General features: G+C 42.5%; 1 protein-coding gene across 4 annotated transcripts in view; it reads left to right on the top strand.

The window, feature by feature from the left end:
• The window catches only part of USP6NL (USP6 N-terminal like), a 225,014-nt gene that overhangs the window by 171,094 nt on the left and 36,268 nt on the right, over positions 1-17,652 (top strand). For all 4 annotated transcript variants that reach the window (XM_083183410.1, XM_083183412.1, XM_083183409.1 and 1 more), the window contains 2 exons: positions 16,375-16,469; positions 17,222-17,287. In XM_083183410.1, the coding sequence (XP_083039536.1) occupies positions 16,375-16,469; positions 17,222-17,287 (161 nt within the window). The remainder of the gene's footprint in view (positions 1-16,374; positions 16,470-17,221; positions 17,288-17,652) is intronic.

Raw genomic sequence — 17,652 nt, 5'->3', positions numbered from 1 at the left:
TGACTAACTATAGTGAATTCTCATTCACTACAGATAATCATGCGTTCCATTTGGCGGCCATCTTAGATATTTGCCTTTCACTCACTTTATCCTCTATAAGTGTTTTCTTGAATAGCCATAGTGTTCCCTATTAACTAATTAATTGTTTTTATAACTATTTTATATTACAACTCATAAACAAGGAGGGATCTTTTCATATTAGGTGTTATTGTTAGGGATCGACATTCTACCTCTTTCAACGACCTATTATAGGTCAATAACCCTTAATCATACTGACTGGTACCTTCACAATTATAATCAATCCTCTTAATTTTAGATATATTCCCGGATACACCTGCTTAAAAAATTAATTATTAAAAATGATTAAAAATACAAGAAAAACATATAACTAGACAGAATACAATAATAATATATAAAGGAAATGCATATTTATCCTTATTCAATATTAATCCATTATATAAAAAAGAATTAAATAATTAAACAAAAACCCCTTTCAATTATACATACACACTCTCATCTACTCCATATCTGAGCTAGTTTACTCTGGTAAGGTTTTTCGTTCTATATGGGACCTATTTATTTTCAGTAACTCTAAACAGGATTTTTTTCACAGAAAAGCTGTCATTTCTATGGTTTCGTTTAGACCATTAGGTATTAAACTGTTCAAGGAATAAATCCAAAAGGACTCCCGTCTCGTTAGAACTAACTCTCGGTCACCTCCTCTCTCATCTATTTTAACTTGTTCTAGGGCAACAAAGGAAAAATCCTTAAGGTCGGATCTATGTTCTTTCTGGAAGTGACGTGGGACACTGTGGTTTTGTACTTGATTTCTAATATTCCTCATGTGTTCTTGTATTCTCAATTTGAGATTTCTTTTTGTTTTTCCCACGTAAATGAGGTTACAGCTGCATTTCAACATGTACACTATATGAGTTGATTCGCAAGTAATAATATCTTTGCATTTTGGAAGTCCAGAAAAATTGTTGTTCAGCCAATCATAGTGTTTTCTGTCGATATGCTTACAGCAAATACACTTGTTGCAGGGATAAATCCCTGCCCTTTTATTCAAAAAAGGTGGTTTTCCAGATGTTGGGGAATCTCTGCAAGATTTTAATCTGCTTGGTGCTAGCATATTCTTCAGATTGTTTGCTTTTTTGAAAATAATAGTTGGCTTTTCGGGGAGATGGGGGCCCAACACTGGGTCCTTCTGGAGGAGATGCCAGTGTGTATCTAGACATTTTCTTATTTTATAGTGTTCTTGATTGTACTTTGTTACGAATGGTCTTGAATCAGAATAGTAGGTTGATTCTGACCTTGATTTCTCTTGTAACAAAGGTTGTCTAGGTAAATTTGAAGGCTTATGTTGATCCTTTTTTACTTGAATGGGATCATAACCCTTTTCCACAAAGTTCTGAAATAGCAGGTTAGATTGTTCCCAACATAGATCTATATTGGGAACAATCTAACCTGCTATTTCAGAACTAAGAAAATGTCTAGATACACACTGGCATCTCCTCCAGAAGGACCCAGTGTTGGGCCCCCATCTCCCCGAAAAGCCAACTATTATTTTCAAAAAAGCAAACAATCTGAAGAATATGCTAGCACCAAGCAGATTAAAATCTTGCAGAGATTCCCCAACATCTGGAAAACCACCTTTTTTGAATAAAAGGGCAGGGATTTATCCCTGCAACAAGTGTATTTGCTGTAAGCATATCGACAGAAAACACTATGATTGGCTGAACAACAATTTTTCTGGACTTCCAAAATGCAAAGATATTATTACTTGCGAATCAACTCATATAGTGTACATGTTGAAATGCAGCTGTAACCTCATTTACGTGGGAAAAACAAAAAGAAATCTCAAATTGAGAATACAAGAACACATGAGGAATATTAGAAATCAAGTACAAAACCACAGTGTCCCACGTCACTTCCAGAAAGAACATAGATCCGACCTTAAGGATTTTTCCTTTGTTGCCCTAGAACAAGTTAAAATAGATGAGAGAGGAGGTGACCGAGAGTTAGTTCTAACGAGACGGGAGTCCTTTTGGATTTATTCCTTGAACAGTTTAATACCTAATGGTCTAAACGAAACCATAGAAATGACAGATCCTGTTTAGAGTTACTGAAAATAAATAGGTCCCATATAGAACGAAAAACCTAACCAGAGTAAACTAGCTCAGATATGGAGTAGATGAGAGTGTGTATGTATAATTGAAAGGGGTTTTTGTTTAATTATTTAATTCTTTTTTATATAATGGATTAATATTGAATGAGGATAAATATGCATTTCCTTTATATATTATTATTGTATTCTGTCTAGTTATATGTTTTTCTTGTATTTTTAATAATTTTTAATAATTAATTTTTTAAGCAGGTGTATCCGGGAATATATCTAAAATTAAGAGGATTGATTATAATTGTGAAGGTACCAGTCAGTATGATTAAGGGTTATTGACCTATAATAGGTCGTTGAAAGAGGTAGAATGTCGATCCCTAACAATAACACCTAATATGAAAAGATCCCTCCTTGTTTATGAGTTGTAATATAAAATAGTTATAAAAACAATTAATTAGTTAATAGGGAACACTATGGCTATTCAAGAAAACACTTATAGAGGATAAAGTGAGTGAAACGCAAATATCTAAGATGGCCGCCAAATGGAACGCATGATTATCTGTAGTGAATGAGAATTCACTATAGTTAGTCAGTACTTAGTTGGATAATACCATCATAAATGAATACCCCGATGGAAATAATAATAAAACTATTCCGGGTTACAGGGAGGCAAAAATAAGTGTATCTCCGTGTAGCGGTGGTGGAACGCTAGCCGCACTTCCGGGTTGGGTGGAACGCAAGCCGGAAGTAGCGGGCGTTCACACCGTATAGTACAGCCAGCTTGTGGATAACAATAGCGGCTCTGAGGGAGGTGGAACGCAAGCCGCATTTCCGGTGCTTGTGTGAAACGCAAGCCGGAAGTAGCGGGCGGCCACACGCTGTAATCTTTGTGCCCGAATCAAACGATCCCAGAAGAGATCGAGATACACAGAGAGCCTGATCATGGTCCTAACGACATGAGAATGCATCTTTGTTAAATAAACCACACGTACTTTATAGTCTAAAGGCCAAATAAACGTATCTGATAAAGGGAAACGGAGAACAGCATCATGGGTAGAATGGGGAATTATGGGTAGATCCCCCTTTTTATATTATTCGTTACATAGGAAGGCCTATTTAAGCATTTAAGAACATTAGATATTATTAGAATTTTATTTAGCATACACCACGGTAATGGGACTATTTAAAATAAGACTGAGAGACACTAATTAGATAAATTAAAAATGAACCAATAGGAAGTAGGAGGATATGGCATAGGGATGTATTCCCCTATATATACCCTCAATACTCAGGACACTCAGTCTGCGGTTCTTCCCTGTAGGAGAGAGATCCTTGAGAAAAAGGTAATTATATACTTGACTGGTACCTATATGTATGGTTGTAAATGGGAAAATGAAATGTGAGGTCAATTGTTACTGATAGATCCTTGTATAGGAGAAAAAAAAAAAAAAATCACTAAAATTATTGCCTTGTTATAGGTTTACCAAACAGGGAAGAAAAGTATTTTTGCCAGAATTTTATTGGTATGTACAATACAGTAATTTGAAAATTAGCACTTATAATGTAGAAGATGAGTGATATTAAACACTTTCTATATATGTTGTAGGTGTTCACACACTTGTATATAAGTAAGCATACCATCAGCTTATATTCTACTCTATAGAAATAACTGGTATGTATATCTTTCAATTTATAAATTATAAGGCACTTAAACCTCAGTATAGAAGTCACTAAGAAAAATGTTAATTTCTAGGTCTGGAATAACGGCCACTTCTCCCCGTTATTCACTGGAGGAGTTAGAAAAACTGGTTGGAAGAATTATAAGCACTTTTTCTCCTGTCATAGGAATGAAGAGGTATATATATTACCTTTTAGCTCAATCACAGGGTTCAAATCATTGTTTTCCTTGCACCACCACCTGTCTTCTTTTGTTCTTTTCTTCTGTAGTAATTGGGTCTATCCGTGAAACCATGTATGTAATTCATGTAAAAATGAGTGTAATATTTGTTATTAAAATGTGAATAATTGTATTTTAGAATTTTATGATGTTACCCCTGATTAAGTCGTTCTAGACGAAACGCGTTGGGATACTTCTCACGGTTTTGCCGATGAAAAAAATTGAAGTTAATAAACAAAGAAATTGGATGAATTCTTCTGGTCTGCTTCACTGATTTGTGACCACCATATATATGGACTTTATTTACTTTTTCTAAAGGCGCCATACCACAATTGTGTTTTTTATTGTCTTTGTTGTCCCTGAACCCTCTAGGGATTTGTGTGGTCAGGCAGCCATTTACTACAATATTTGAATTATACTTGCATATACAGCGCGGAGAGGATTATTGGTTATATATATATATATATATATATATATATGATCCGAGGGAGCCGGCACTCGGAGTTGCTGTAGGGTCTTCTAATGCCCTGGTGCCTTCCCATATGCCAGAGGGCTAGTAGATATGTGTCCGAGGTGGGCGGCACTCAGAGACGATGCAGAAGGTTAAACCATAAAACGGTTTATTGTGAAAAAAGATGAGGCAACGTTTCGGGGATGACCCCCTTTCTCAAGCCAAAACAAACAAGTGAAATACAGTGAGTACACGCCAAATAAATACCTTAAAATGTGCAGCAGCCGCCTCCCATCAGCGTCGTGCACGTGCAGCACGCTGACATCTCCCCCCTCCGTCCCATCTTCCGTCTGCTCTCACCAGACGTCTGACGTGGGCGGAAGCTGTCGAGTCAGCTGAGCCGCTCCGTGGGCTGGGCTGGAGACGCGGCTTCCTCGTTACCTAGGTAACGGGGAATAAACAGACATACGTACATTTAGAACAGCATAAATATAAACAATACAAACAGCATGAATACAAACAGCGTGACCCAGTGTCTTGTGTATGCAGAGTGTCTAGTATACGGCACTGTGTTGGTCCCTACAAGTGTGTAGGATTATAAAAGCATAACGATATTGCGTGATGTGTGTGTGTTTAATATGATAGGCTCAGCCGCCAATCTGTGCGGCAGTCTGATTGTGCTATAAAAAAATGAATAATAAATGCGAAAATATACAAATATCTATATATAAAAAAAACAAATCTTGTGTTGACAAGTCGGTCCTGTGTGGTTCAGTGTCGACTGACAAAAGGTGGACAGTGTAGGTAGGGTGGATAAGTGTGTAATAAAAAATGGACAGGGACATTCTCCTGCATGTAGCTCTCATGGCAGCTGTGTGATGCATTGCACAGTGCCAGTGGTTTATGTGTGGACAACAAATTCTATACATATTATGTGTAGTGTCTCCATGGTGAGGTTTGCATATGAATGCTGCATTCCTAACCTGTGGGGCTACATGTATGTAATGTATTGGGGGCAGATCTACATGTCGACGACCATGTTGAGGCTGATAGCCAGCAATATTTCATGGATAGAGAGCTGTGTTAGCTATAAAATACCAAAGGGCCGTAATGCCTGAAGGGATAATGCTTTGAAAATAATAAGAAAAACGTAATAATAAGAAAGCTGATGATAACACAGAAATCACAAAAAATTCTTGAAGCAACTTAAAGGAAACAGCCAAGCCACAGCGACTCGTTGAGTCCCCGGGGTTGGACAGTGTCTAGGCGGTAAATCCACCTCGCCTCCAATTGTAATAATAACTTTCCCCGGTTCCCTCCTCTGGGGGATGCTGGTACTTGGTCGATGATTTTATGTCGCATGGTTGCTACCCCATGTTGTAATAGGGCAAAGTGGCGGGCAACTGGCTGTTCGCTGGAGCCACTGGACAGTGCTGCTCTGATGGCCGTACGATGTTGCGCCATCCGTTCTTTGAATTGTCGCTCCGTTTTGCCCACGTAGCACAAGCCACATGGGCAGAACAGAGCATATACCACGTACTTAGACGTACAGGTGAGAGCTTTGTCTATGGGAAATTTTTTCCCAGTGTGGGGATGCGCTATATAGCTGCCTGTAAGCATAAAGCCGCATGTGGTGCAGCCAATGCATTTATTGCAGCCTTTTTTCTTTGAGAGAAAGTGTTCTTTGGAAGTGTGGCCCATATTGGTGACATCTGTTTTAACGAGCCAATCCTTGAGGTTTCTGTTTCTCTTAAAGCTCGGCATTAATCTATGATCTTTAAGCACTTTCAGATCGGGGTCAGTTGTTATTATTGGCCAGTATCTCTTGCCTCTCTGGACGAGGGTTTTACTGGCAGGGCTAAACTGTTGGACCCAAGGTGTTACTTTGCCCAATTCCTTTTTGGGTTTTTCTTGTAGCAGTTCAATTCTGGATTTTTTTGTAGCTTTCGCTCTGGCCCTTTCGATGTCGCCTGAGGGATATCCTCGTTCAATAAATTTTGCAGTCATGATGTCAAGTTGTTTCTTGGTCTCATCAGGGTCACTTGTACAGCGGCATACTCTAATAAATTGTGAATATGGAAGCCCCTTGATGGTGGGCTGTGGATGAAAGCTGGCATGGTGCAACAGAGTGTTCCTGTCTGTTGGTTTGGTGTATAAGGTAGTGGTGACCTGTCCCATTCGTGACATGATTTTAATGTCCAGGAAATTGACTTCCGTCGGATGGTGTGTCACTGTTAGTTTGACAGGATTATCGGATTGATTCTGTCGATCAATGATGCTCAGCAGGTCCACAATGTCCCCCCTCCATAGAATAAGTAGATCATCTATGTATCTGTAGTATAAGAACATTCTGGAAGCCACCGCTTGGTTGATGAAAAACAGTTGTTTTTCAATACCCCACATGTAAGCGTTGGCCAGGGAAGGTGCGGCCGCTGACCCCATGGCACAACCAGTGCGTTGTCTGTAAAATTTGCCATCGTAATAGAAATAATTATGTGCAAGGGTGAAGGTGAGTAGCTCAAGAAAGAATTCAGTATCTGGACCTGTGTATTGAGGGTTGCCGATGATGAGCTGCTGCACTGCAGAGACCCCTGCCGCATGCGGGATGCATGTGTATAAACTGGTCACATCTGCTGTGGCCAGTGTCACATCCTTGGGTATTGTACCCAGAGTCTCCAATTTTCTTATGAGTGTGGAGGAATCCTTAAGATGTGTAGACGTGTTTTGAATGCACGGCTGTAAAAATAAGTCCACATAGACTGCAATAGCTTCACATAGTGATCCTCGGGCGGACACTATCGGTCTGCCCGGTGGTTGCGTTGGATGCTTGTGCATCTTGGGTAAGATGTAAAACATAGGTGCTATGGGGTATTCCGTGGTGAGATGTTTATACACGTCTTTAGTAATGATGGAATTTGTAACAGCCTGTTGAAGTAGGGCATCCAGTTCCCGCTTATACTGCAGTGTGGGGTCACTCATTAGAACTTCGTAGGTGTCTGTGTCACTTAGCAACCGTTGACACTCATTTTTATATTGGCTAATGTCCATGACGACGATGGAGCCGCCTTTGTCCGCATTGCGGATGATGATGTCGGTTCGTTTACTGAGTTTCCTGAGCGTGTCAAATTCTTCCTTGGTCAAATTATGATGTAACTTGTGGGCCGCTGGTGTAGGTTTTTCTTCAATGGCGCGATAAAAGCTCTTAATGGATGGGTTCAGTGTGATGGGTTCAAATGTGGATTTAGCCCCCAATCTGTGGATCTTAATCTGTGTTGGGTTGGCATGTGTTTCTTTAGGGCCGAAGTGCTCCTTTAGTTTAAGTTGTCTTTGGAACCTGTAGTTGTCTACTTTATGCTGGAATCCATTGTATTGAGTGGTGGGTATGAATGACAGCCCCTTACCTAGAAGGGACAGTTCGGTGATCTCGAGGGGTACTGAGGACAGGTTGAATACGGCATCTGTTATGTTCTTGCTCGGCGGTTTTTGTCGCCGGTTTTGCCCGCCCCTGCGGGTGGCCTGCCTTTTGGGTGTGCTCCTGTCTCTGTCCTTGTGCGCACCGCTAAAGGGATGTTAGCTTTAACGGTCTTGGAGCTGGTAGGCCTGTCCTCATTTTCGCTTGCTGACGTGCTCGTCTGCTCATCATGGGCTGTTCTGGGGCGGCGTTTATTATAGGTTCTGCGTGATTGTCCCTGGTTTCTCGCTGTGCCTAGCCAGGGATAGACGCGATGTGTCTCGTAGTCCTGTTGCACCTTCAATAGTTTCTGCTTCTTGAATTGGATCAATTCATTGGTGTAGTCATCTAGTTGTGTCTTTAGAAGTGCCATCCAATTTTTGGAGTTGTCAGCTTCCAGAGTGGCTTTATGCTCGAGATTGTAATTTGCCAGTTTCAATTTAGTTTTATTGAGCTCCTGGGTGGATTCCTGGATAACCAGGAGCATGAGATCGGTTGAACATTTGTTGAGGATAGAAATCCAAGTTTTACAGAATTGGGCGTTATATCGCCCAATTGTGGGGAGATTATGTATGCGAAATCCCCTTGGGATCTGGCGGGCTCTGTAATAATCGGAGAGAGTGCGACTATGATATAGAAAGTCGACCTCCCTCTTGCTCAATTTGAGCAGTTCCCGGAAGATCTCTTCATTGGAGTTGTGCAAAATCGCAGTGAAAGCAGGTTCCTTGGATAAAATGTTTTCCACTTCCACATCAGAAAAACTGAAGTTGTCACTGTTGTCACATTGTAGAATGTATGACAGAGGATCATTCGGTTCCTGTTCAGCCATAATGGAGGTGGGCAGTGGCTACTGTAGATGTGAAGGTTGATCAGGGTCCAGTGAGGTAATTTTGTAGTGTAGAGAGCAACTGACACAATTCAGACTGTCAGTCTGTAATACTGTGTTGCCAGGTGAGCAGATGCAGGCAGTGTAAGTCTCCTTCCAATAGAGGTGCACAAAAGAGACCGTGCTCCAGGGGTGCTGGGATGAGTGAAAGTGCCTGTGCTGGGAAAGTGCAGGCAGGTGCTGTAAAGTGCGCAGTGCTTGTTGTCCCGCGCCGAGATCGGCCGGATGCTTGTAGCTGTGGGTGCCTTGCTCAGTGTCCAAGCTACTCAAAGCCAGTCACACAATATGATCCGAGGGAGCCGGCACTCGGAGTTGCTGTAGGGTCTTCTAATGCCCTGGTGCCTTCCCATATGCCAGAGGGCTAGTAGATATGTGTCCGAGGTGGGCGGCACTCAGAGACGATGCAGAAGGTTAGACCATAAAACGGTTTATTGTGAAAAAAGATGAGGCAACGTTTCGGGGATGACCCCCTTTCTCAAGCCAAAACAAACAAGTGAAATACAGTGAGTACACGCCAAATAAATACCTTAAAATGTGCAGCAGCCGCCTCCCATCAGCGTCGTGCACGTGCAGCACGCTGACATCTCCCCCCTCCGTCCCATCTTCCGTCTGCTCTCACCAGACGTCTGACGTGGGCGGAAGCTGTCGAGTCAGCTGAGCCGCTCCGTGGGCTGGGCTGGAGACGCGGCTTCCTCGTTACCTAGGTAACGGGGAATAAACAGACATACGTACATTTAGAACAGCATAAATATAAACAATACAAACAGCATGAATACAAACAGCGTGACCCAGTGTCTTGTGTATGCAGAGTGTCTAGTATACGGCACTGTGTTGGTCCCTACAAGTGTGTAGGATTATAAAAGCATAACGATATTGCGTGCTGTGTGTGTGTTTAATATGATAGGCTCAGCCGCCAATCTGTGCGGCAGTCTGATTGTGCTATAAAAAAATGAATAATAAATGCGAAAATATACAAATATCTATATATAAAAAAAACAAATTTTGTGTTGACAAGTCGGTCCTGTGTGGTTCAGTGTCGACTGACAAAAGGTGGACAGTGTAGGTAGGGTGGATAAGTGTGTAATAAAAAATGGACAGGGACATTCTCCTGCATGTAGCTCTCATGGCAGCTGTGTGATGCATTGCACAGTGCCAGTGGTTTATGTGTGGACAACAAATTCTATACATATTATGTGTAGTGTCTCCATGGTGAGGTTTGCATATGAATGCTGCATTCCTAACCTGTGGGGCTACATGTATGTAATGTATTGGGGGCAGATCTACATGTCGACGACCATGTTGAGGCTGATAGCCAGCAATATTTCATGGATAGAGAGCTGTGTTAGCTATAAAATACCAAAGGGCCGTAATGCCTGAAGGGATAATGCTTTGAAAATAATAAGAAAAACGTAATAATAAGAAAGCTGATGATAACACAGAAATCACAAAAAATTCTTGAAGCAACTTAAAGGAAACAGCCAAGCCACAGCGACTCGTTGAGTCCCCGGGGTTGGACAGTGTCTAGGCGGTAAATCCACCTCGCCTGGGGTAGCAACCATGCGACATAAAATCATCGACCAAGTACCAGCATCCCCCAGAGGAGGGAACCGGGGAAAGTTATTATTACAATTGGAGGCGAGGTGGATTTACCGCCTAGACACTGTCCAACCCCGGGGACTCAACGAGTCGCTGTGGCTTGGCTGTTTCCTTTAAGTTGCTTCAAGAATTTTTTGTGATTTCTGTGTTATCATCAGCTTTCTTATTATTACGTTTTTCTTATTATTTTCAAAGCATTATCCCTTCAGGCATTACGGCCCTTTGGTATTTTATAGCTAACACAGCTCTCTATCCATGAAATATTGCTGGCTATCAGCCTCAACATGGTCGTCGACATGTAGATCTGCCCCCAATACATTACATACATGTAGCCCCACAGGTTAGGAATGCAGCATTCATATGCAAACCTCACCATGGAGACACTACACATAATATGTATAGAATTTGTTGTCCACACATAAACCACTGGCACTGTGCAATGCATCACACAGCTGCCATGAGAGCTACATGCAGGAGAATGTCCCTGTCCATTTTTTATTACACACTTATCCACCCTACCTACACTGTCCACCTTTTGTCAGTCGACACTGAACCACACAGGACCGACTTGTCAACACAAGATTTGTTTTTTTTATATATAGATATTTGTATATTTTCGCATTTATTATTCATTTTTTTATAGCACAATCAGACTGCCGCACAGATTGGCGGCTGAGCCTATCATATTAAACACACACACAGCACGCAATATCGTTATGCTTTTATAATCCTACACACTTGTAGGGACCAACACAGTGCCGTATACTAGACACTCTGCATACACAAGACACTGGGTCACGCTGTTTGTATTCATGCTGTTTGTATTGTTTATATTTATGCTGTTCTAAATGTACGTATGTCTGTTTATTCCCCGTTACCTAGGTAACGAGGAAGCCGCGTCTCCAGCCCAGCCCACGGAGCGGCTCAGCTGACTCGACAGCTTCCGCCCACGTCAGACGTCTGGTGAGAGCAGACGGAAGATGGGACGGAGGGGGGAGATGTCAGCGTGCTGCACGTGCACGACGCTGATGGGAGGCGGCTGCTGCACATTTTAAGGTATTTATTTGGCGTGTACTCACTGTATTTCACTTGTTTGTTTTGGCTTGAGAAAGGGGGTCATCCCCGAAACGTTGCCTCATCTTTTTTCACAATAAACCGTTTTATGGTTTAACCTTCTGCATCGTCTCTGAGTGCCGCCCACCTCGGACACATATCTACTAGCCCTCTGGCATATGGGAAGGCACCAGGGCATTAGAAGACCCTACAGCAACTCCGAGTGCCGGCTCCCTCGGATCATATTGTGTGACTGGCTTTGAGTAGCTTGGACACTGAGCAAGGCACCCACAGCTACAAGCATCCGGCCGATCTCGGCGCGGGACAACAAGCACTGCGCACTTTACAGCACCTGCCTGCACTTTCCCAGCACAGGCACTTTCACTCATCCCAGCACCCCTGGAGCACGGTCTCTTTTGTGCACCTCTATTGGAAGGAGACTTACACTGCCTGCATCTGCTCACCTGGCAACACAGTATTACAGACTGACAGTCTGAATTGTGTCAGTTGCTCTCTACACTACAAAATTACCTCACTGGACCCTGATCAACCTTCACATCTACAGTAGCCACTGCCCACCTCCATTATGGCTGAACAGGAACCGAATGATCCTCTGTCATACATTCTACAATGTGACAACAGTGACAACTTCAGTTTTTCTGATGTGGAAGTGGAAAACATTTTATCCAAGGAACCTGCTTTCACTGCGATTTTGCACAACTCCAATGAAGAGATCTTCCGGGAACTGCTCAAATTGAGCAAGAGGGAGGTCGACTTTCTATATCATAGTCGCACTCTCTCCGATTATTACAGAGCCCGCCAGATCCCAAGGGGATTTCGCATACATAATCTCCCCACAATTGGGCGATATAACGCCCAATTCTGTAAAACTTGGATTTCTATCCTCAACAAATGTTCAACCGATCTCATGCTCCTGGTTATCCAGGAATCCACCCAGGAGCTCAATAAAACTAAATTGAAACTGGCAAATTACAATCTCGAGCATAAAGCCACTCTGGAAGCTGACAACTCCAAAAATTGGATGGCACTTCTAAAGACACAACTAGATGACTACACCAATGAATTGATCCAATTCAAGAAGCAGAAACTATTGAAGGTGCAACAGGACTACGAGACACATCGCGTCTATCCCTGGCTAGGCACAGCGAGAAACCAGGGACAATCACGCAGAACCTATAATAAACGCCGCCCCAGAACAGCCCATGATGAGCAGACGAGCACGTCAGCAAGCGAAAATGAGGACAGGCCTACCAGCTCCAAGACCGTTAAAGCTAACATCCCTTTAGCGGTGCGCACAAGGACAGAGACAGGAGCACACCCAAAAGGCAGGCCACCCGCAGGGGCGGGCAAAACCGGCGACAAAAACCGCCGAGCAAGAACATAACAGATGCCGTATTCAACCTGTCCTCAGTACCCCTCGAGATCACCGAACTGTCCCTTCTAGGTAAGGGGCTGTCATTCATACCCACCACTCAATACAATGGATTCCAGCATAAAGTAGACAACTACAGGTTCCAAAGACAACTTAAACTAAAGGAGCACTTCGGCCCTAAAGAAACACATGCCAACCCAACACAGATTAAGATCCACAGATTGGGGGCTAAATCCACATTTGAACCCATCACACTGAACCCATCCATTAAGAGCTTTTATCGCGCCATTGAAGAAAAACCTACACCAGCGGCCCACAAGTTACATCATAATTTGACCAAGGAAGAATTTGACACGCTCAGGAAACTCAGTAAACGAACCGACATCATCATCCGCAATGCGGACAAAGGCGGCTCCATCGTCGTCATGGACATTAGCCAATATAAAAATGAGTGTCAACGGTTGCTAAGTGACACAGACACCTACGAAGTTCTAATGAGTGACCCCACACTGCAGTATAAGCGGGAACTGGATGCCCTACTTCAACAGGCTGTTACAAATTCCATCATTACTAAAGACGTGTATAAACATCTCACCACGGAATACCCCATAGCACCTATGTTTTACATCTTACCCAAGATGCACAAGCATCCAACGCAACCACCGGGCAGACCGATAGTGTCCGCCCGAGGATCACTATGTGAAGCTATTGCAGTCTATGTGGACTTATTTTTACAGCCGTGCATTCAAAACACGTCTACACATCTTAAGGATTCCTCCACACTCATAAGAAAATTGGAGACTCTGGGTACAATACCCAAGGATGTGACACTGGCCACAGCAGATGTGACCAGTTTATACACATGCATCCCGCATGCGGCAGGGGTCTCTGCAGTGCAGCAGCTCATCATCGGCAACCCTCAATACACAGGTCCAGATACTGAATTCTTTCTTGAGCTACTCACCTTCACCCTTGCACATAATTATTTCTATTACGATGGCAAATTTTACAGACAACGCACTGGTTGTGCCATGGGGTCAGCGGCCGCACCTTCCCTGGCCAACGCTTACATGTGGGGTATTGAAAAACAACTGTTTTTCATCAACCAAGCGGTGGCTTCCAGAATGTTCTTATACTACAGATACATAGATGATCTACTTATTCTATGGAGGGGGGACATTGTGGACCTGCTGAGCATCATTGATCGACAGAATCAATCCGATAATCCTGTCAAACTAACAGTGACACACCATCCGACGGAAGTCAATTTCCTGGACATTAAAATCATGTCACGAATGGGACAGGTCACCACTACCTTATACACCAAACCAACAGACAGGAACACTCTGTTGCACCATGCCAGCTTTCATCCACAGCCCACCATCAAGGGGCTTCCATATTCACAATTTATTAGAGTATGCCGCTGTACAAGTGACCCTGATGAGACCAAGAAACAACTTGACATCATGACTGCAAAATTTATTGAACGAGGATATCCCTCAGGCGACATCGAAAGGGCCAGAGCGAAAGCTACAAAAAAATCCAGAATTGAACTGCTACAAGAAAAACCCAAAAAGGAATTGGGCAAAGTAACACCTTGGGTCCAACAGTTTAGCCCTGCCAGTAAAACCCTCGTCCAGAGAGGCAAGAGATACTGGCCAATAATAACAACTGACCCCGATCTGAAAGTGCTTAAAGATCATAGATTAATGCCGAGCTTTAAGAGAAACAGAAACCTCAAGGATTGGCTCGTTAAAACAGATGTCACCAATATGGGCCACACTTCCAAAGAACACTTTCTCTCAAAGAAAAAAGGCTGCAATAAATGCATTGGCTGCACCACATGCGGCTTTATGCTTACAGGCAGCTATATAGCGCATCCCCACACTGGGAAAAAATTTCCCATAGACAAAGCTCTCACCTGTACGTCTAAGTACGTGGTATATGCTCTGTTCTGCCCATGTGGCTTGTGCTACGTGGGCAAAACGGAGCGACAATTCAAAGAACGGATGGCGCAACATCGTACGGCCATCAGAGCAGCACTGTCCAGTGGCTCCAGCGAACAGCCAGTTGCCCGCCACTTTGCCCTATTACAACATGGGGTAGCAACCATGCGACATAAAATCATCGACCAAGTACCAGCATCCCCCAGAGGAGGGAACCGGGGAAAGTTATTATTACAATTGGAGGCGAGGTGGATTTACCGCCTAGACACTGTCCAACCCCGGGGACTCAACGAGTCGCTGTGGCTTGGCTGTTTCCTTTAAGTTGCTTCAAGAATTTTTTGTGATTTCTGTGTTATCATCAGCTTTCTTATTATTACGTTTTTCTTATTATTTTCAAAGCATTATCCCTTCAGGCATTACGGCCCTTTGGTATTTTATAGCTAACACAGCTCTCTATCCATGAAATATTGCTGGCTATCAGCCTCAACATGGTCGTCGACATGTAGATCTGCCCCCAATACATTACATACATGTAGCCCCACAGGTTAGGAATGCAGCATTCATATGCAAACCTCACCATGGAGACACTACACATAATATGTATAGAATTTGTTGTCCACACATAAACCACTGGCACTGTGCAATGCATCACACAGCTGCCATGAGAGCTACATGCAGGAGAATGTCCCTGTCCATTTTTTATTACACACTTATCCACCCTACCTACACTGTCCACCTTTTGTCAGTCGACACTGAACCACACAGGACCGACTTGTCAACACAAGATTTTTTTTTTTTTTTTTTTTTATATATAGATATTTGTATATTTTCGCATTTATTATTCATTTTTTTATAGCACAATCAGACTGCCGCACAGATTGGCGGCTGAGCCTATCATATTAAACACACACACAGCACGCAATATCGTTATGCTTTTATAATCCTACACACTTGTAGGGACCAACACAGTGCCGTATACTAGACACTCTGCATACACAAGACACTGGGTCACGCTGTTTGTATTCATGCTGTTTGTATTGTTTATATTTATGCTGTTCTAAATGTACGTATGTCTGTTTATTCCCCGTTACCTAGGTAACGAGGAAGCCGCGTCTCCAGCCCAGCCCACGGAGCGGCTCAGCTGACTCGACAGCTTCCGCCCACGTCAGACGTCTGGTGAGAGCAGACGGAAGATGGGACGGAGGGGGGAGATGTCAGCGTGCTGCACGTGCACGACGCTGATGGGAGGCGGCTGCTGCACATTTTAAGGTATTTATTTGGCGTGTACTCACTGTATTTCACTTGTTTGTTTTGGCTTGAGAAAGGGGGTCATCCCCGAAACGTTGCCTCATCTTTTTTCACAATAAACCGTTTTATGGTTTAACCTTCTGCATCGTCTCTGAGTGCCGCCCACCTCGGACACATATATATATATATATATATATATATATATATATATATATATATATATATATATATATATATATATATATATATATATATATATATAAACAAAATGTTTAGTTTTTTTTTGTTTGTTTTTTAAGCGAGCATTTATTTACAGGTGTATGTTCTTTCCTAGGATTTTTTGTTCCAGGTTTTCCAAAGCTCTTAAGATTTCAGGAACATCATGATAAATTAATGAAGAAATTTATGCCTAAACTTAAACAGCACTTTGTAAGTAAAGTAATCAATATTCATGATAAAACTAAAGTCTGCATTTCACTACAAATTATTAAAAATTTTCATATTAAGAAAAAGAAAATCAGCTCACCACCTCCTGAGATGTTGAGGTAAATGTGCGAAGTGTCTATTTGGGTGCCCAAAGAGGGCAATTATTATTTTTAGATGGGGGTTGACACTGTTAACAGTAGTTAAACCCGGGCACATCAGATGTTATAGGATGCTGATCAGAATAACAATTAAATTGTTCGGATGGGAGGAAATTACTTAGGGGGGTATTCAATCTTTGTCGACCTCCCGCAGCCATCTCCCGACGGGGGAGATGGCTGCGGGGCCCTATTCAATGCTGTCTTCCCCGACAGCATTGAACAGGGTTTCTCCGCAGAACGAGCCCGACATCACAAGCTGTCGGGCTCGTTCTGCCGAGAAAAGCCGGAAATAGGCGAGTTCCCGGCCGGAGCTCGTCTATTTCCGTTATCAACTTGCGGCCACACCCCCTTCTCGCCGTTCGGCGGCCGGGACATTGAATACCGACTGCCGAGCTCCATGCGAGCTGACCGAGAACGGGACAGGGGCACGGCTGTCGCGCTAGCTCGACAGCCGTGCCCCTGACATTGAATACCCCCCTTAGACACCCAAAAGAACAATTGACCCTAATAGGCTTGATTCATCTTCCCCTCAATATCATCTATACTGTAATTTCTTTTTATTCTTAACTACTTAAGTTCTTACTTTTAATTTGACAGGAAACTCAGGAACTCTTTACAAGTCTGTACACCATGAAATGGTTTTTCCAGTGCTTCCTAGATCGGGTGAGAATATAACCAGAAATGTATTATTATTTTTTTTAAATTTCGATAATTAAAACTTGAACCCTTTTAAAAGGTTAGTTTTAGTACTACACATTGAAATTCCGACATGCAGAGTATTGATCTTAATGTTGCCTTTGAAAAAGAAACCCATTATAAACTAAAGTATGCAGCATAAAAGCTGTGTGCACTGCGATAAGTATTGTAAGCACTTTTAATCTGAAACAGCAGAACAAAAAAATCTGTCTTTAGTCATGCTGTTTTTTTTTTTTAGATTTTAATTGCACCATTATGTCTGCCACTATTCAGATATTTTTTTTTTTTTGCAATAGCACTATACCACACAGAATTATATGACAATTAAACAC

This window comes from Crinia signifera, chromosome 4, assembly GCF_055691185.1.
Source record: "Crinia signifera chromosome 4, ASM5569118v1, whole genome shotgun sequence".
In the NCBI taxonomy this organism is placed as follows: Eukaryota; Metazoa; Chordata; class Amphibia; order Anura; family Myobatrachidae; genus Crinia; species Crinia signifera.
Note: the sequence above shows the minus strand (reverse complement) of the source record. Positions and strands in the feature narration are given on the sequence as shown.